Below are 2,881 nucleotides of genomic sequence, written 5' to 3'. Positions count from 1 at the left end.
GTGTTCATCTGTGGTTAGTTGCTGGCAATGCAGTTACATGTATCATTCCAGGGGTCTGCACTACTGCAGATAGGACTCATAAGCAGTCGGATCAGTTGTTCAGCAGTCTTTCTTTCTCACACCACGGTTTACTTGGGAAGGAATTTACAACAGTGGAAATGAAACTGGGTCATAACAATGCCACATGAGGTGGACTCCCCCTGTTGGCCGCATGGGGAATTGTGGCAACTCCCTCGGATCGAGCGCCTGCTCAATTCTCCTCTGCAGCTGCTGCTTTCGGAACCCGACGCAAGAGTAAACAGGAGCTTGTTTGTTATGTGCGTTGGGAAGCGGGGTGCAACCGAGGTAAAAAAAAAAAACGCCAAACACGCTCATGTCTGTGTGCCTAGGCTCCTACTACCTGACAACCACGTACGGAGCGCTGGAGCACATCAAGAACTACGACAAGCCTGAGGTGACCCGCCAGCTCAGCCTGGAGATCCAGGACTCCATCAACCGCTGGGAGAGGCGACGCACCCTCATCAAAGCACGAGCATCCCGTTCCAGTGTGCAGGTACGGGCTGCAGGGCGGGGCAGAGGGATGTGGGTTTAGGGGGGAATTGTAGGGTGGTGGAGCCATAGGAAGTCGTAGGACAGAGCTGTCTCCAAGATGGAAGATGGAAGTAAAGCAGGAGCTGAATATCTGGGTGTGATAAGTGGTAATAAATGGCAACCCAAGGGCTGCCAGTTCAGTTCCCCTAGTGGAGCCAGGGTGATGTTAAATCCCTGCAGACGGCACTTAACCTGAATTGCTTCAGTGAATATCCAGCTGATTAAATGATTAATGCACAAAATTGTCAGCTACATGGTAGCTGACAGGATACATGGTAGAGCTGTAGGATCAAGGAAAAGGGTGGGTCTGATGGGTGGAGTTATGGGGTGGGTCTACAGGTCAAAACGCTCACCCCTCTTCTCCCATTCAGGACTTCATCAACGTGTCCTTCCTGGAGGCGGGCTCCAACACAAAGACCCTGGGTGCCCGCCCCAACACCACTACCCAGGACCTGTGCGTGCAATGCGCGGAGAAGTTTGAGGTTCTGGAGCCGGAGTCCTACAGGCTGTGCGTGCTGGTGGACGGAGAGTACCGCCTGTTGGCGCCAACCGAGCTGCCCCTGTCCGTCAAGTCCAGCCTGCACCACAGCGAACCCCGCAAGAATTACTACTTCGTCTATCGTCCGGGGAGCTGGACAAAGGAGGCCACTCCTCAACAGCCCCCCGCCCCAGTGGACAGCCTGATATGAAGGACGAAGTCAAGCTGACACAGGCTCACATCTGATGCTACAAAGACAAAATGACAAATTCTTAGAAACTGGTTTAACTCTGGTTTCACCTCCAAGGACTGGAGAGGAAAACATACCCTCTGGTGCTTTTCTAAACGCTTCTGCCAGACACACGCGGGGCTGCCGGGAAACGGGGCTCGCCTGCCGAGTTGCGTGAGGCCTCGCACCGCGTGTCAGGCGAAGAAGTCCGTGCTCTCAGTAGCATCCCTGCTAATGAGATTCCCTCTCGACTCTGGTGTTTGTGCTAACAGGCTCCTCTCTCCACCGCAATTGTCTCCGCTAATGAGATTCCCTCTCAACTGCGATCGTTTACGCTAACAAGCCTCACCCTCAGCTGTGATCGCACATAAATAACCCTTGCCCTGCTCTGCTTTCTCTCCGGCGGGCTGTCACCGTGAGCCGACTCCGAGCTCTCAGGAGTCTCCATGATGGTCTCCTTCCACACATGGACCTTTTCAGCAAGATACACTTTCTGGCACTTATTTCCCCCAAGCGTCCTGTACTCGGCATTTAGAATTCACACCACACTGTTTGTTTTGTACCTTTGCAAAGTTTATAATAATGTTTTGATTGTAATTGCATGGCAACTGGTTCCTCGTTTTTATTATAATTTGAAGACGCATTAAGGCTCTGATATGTTTTTGCAATTGCATCGTTGAGGTTACGCAACTCAGTAGCCTTATACTGCAGTCTAAGATATGACAAAGAGCTCTGTCATGTAGGTCTGGGATAATCATCCACTCGCATGACCTATTAGCTTAATTAGGTAATCAAGGCTTTGGCCCAGTGAGAACCATACAGGATAGTCAGGGGCAGATTTTTGCATTCATTCTTTGAAGGGGCATTCTTTAGGGTTGAAAAAACATAACTAATTATCTGGCCCTTACCTTTAAAACAGTCAGTATGCCTCTTTGTGTTTTGGGTTGCTCCAGTAATTCAGAAGCATCGCACCTCCTCTGAGGATCTCTGGGGGCCGACTGGAGTCTGTCTGAAATGCAGAGCTGTTGCTTCCTCTGACCAAGAATGGAAAGGGATTGTTGGGGCTGCGGTCCCTGCCTGGCTCTGTGGAGATATCGATCTCTCAATTGCCACGTGTACTGTTTGCCCTTGAGGATATTCTCTTTTGATACTGAGTGGATGCTGGGTGGTTTGGGATAATTGCAGTCAATTCCAGACGTGAAAGAACCTAACTATTTTAAAGCTTTAGAGGAACAAGTAATTTCTTCCACACTCCTTCAAATAAACTGTTTCTTTGTTGCTGATCTTGGTGTTCAGAAAAAAAAATATATATATTTCTCATTTTTATACCATGATTAAACTCTTGTCACAGCAATTTTTCATAGTTTTCATTGGCCCATTATAAGTTTACACGTTATTATTATTTAAAGCATGCCCCACAAGAATGATCAGAATCAATTGGAGAGAAATGGGTACATGTACTCTGTTCAAGGTACCTTGTGCAAAAAAAAAAAAAAGCAGTTGCTTTTTACTGCACTTTACAACTCAGGGTAAAGGGGTAGCAATATGGTCAAATGTAGACACATTCTAATGTTAAATTTCAA

General features: G+C 48.3%; 1 protein-coding gene across 1 annotated transcript in view; it reads left to right on the top strand.

Moving 5' to 3' along the window:
• The window catches only part of LOC118792585 (ras and Rab interactor 3-like), a 17,471-nt gene extending 14,831 nt beyond the window's left edge, over positions 1 to 2,640 (top strand). The window contains exons 10-11 of the mRNA XM_036550465.1: positions 390 to 553; positions 963 to 2,640. Coding sequence (XP_036406358.1) covers positions 390 to 553; positions 963 to 1,280 — 482 coding nt within the window. The 3' untranslated portion in view covers positions 1,281 to 2,640. The remainder of the gene's footprint in view (positions 1 to 389; positions 554 to 962) is intronic.
• Positions 2,641 to 2,881: the final 241 nt, after the last annotated feature.

This window comes from Megalops cyprinoides, chromosome 17 (assembly GCF_013368585.1).
Source record: "Megalops cyprinoides isolate fMegCyp1 chromosome 17, fMegCyp1.pri, whole genome shotgun sequence".
NCBI classification, from domain to species: domain Eukaryota; kingdom Metazoa; phylum Chordata; class Actinopteri; order Elopiformes; family Megalopidae; genus Megalops; species Megalops cyprinoides.
This window is presented reverse-complemented; position numbering and strand designations above follow the sequence as displayed.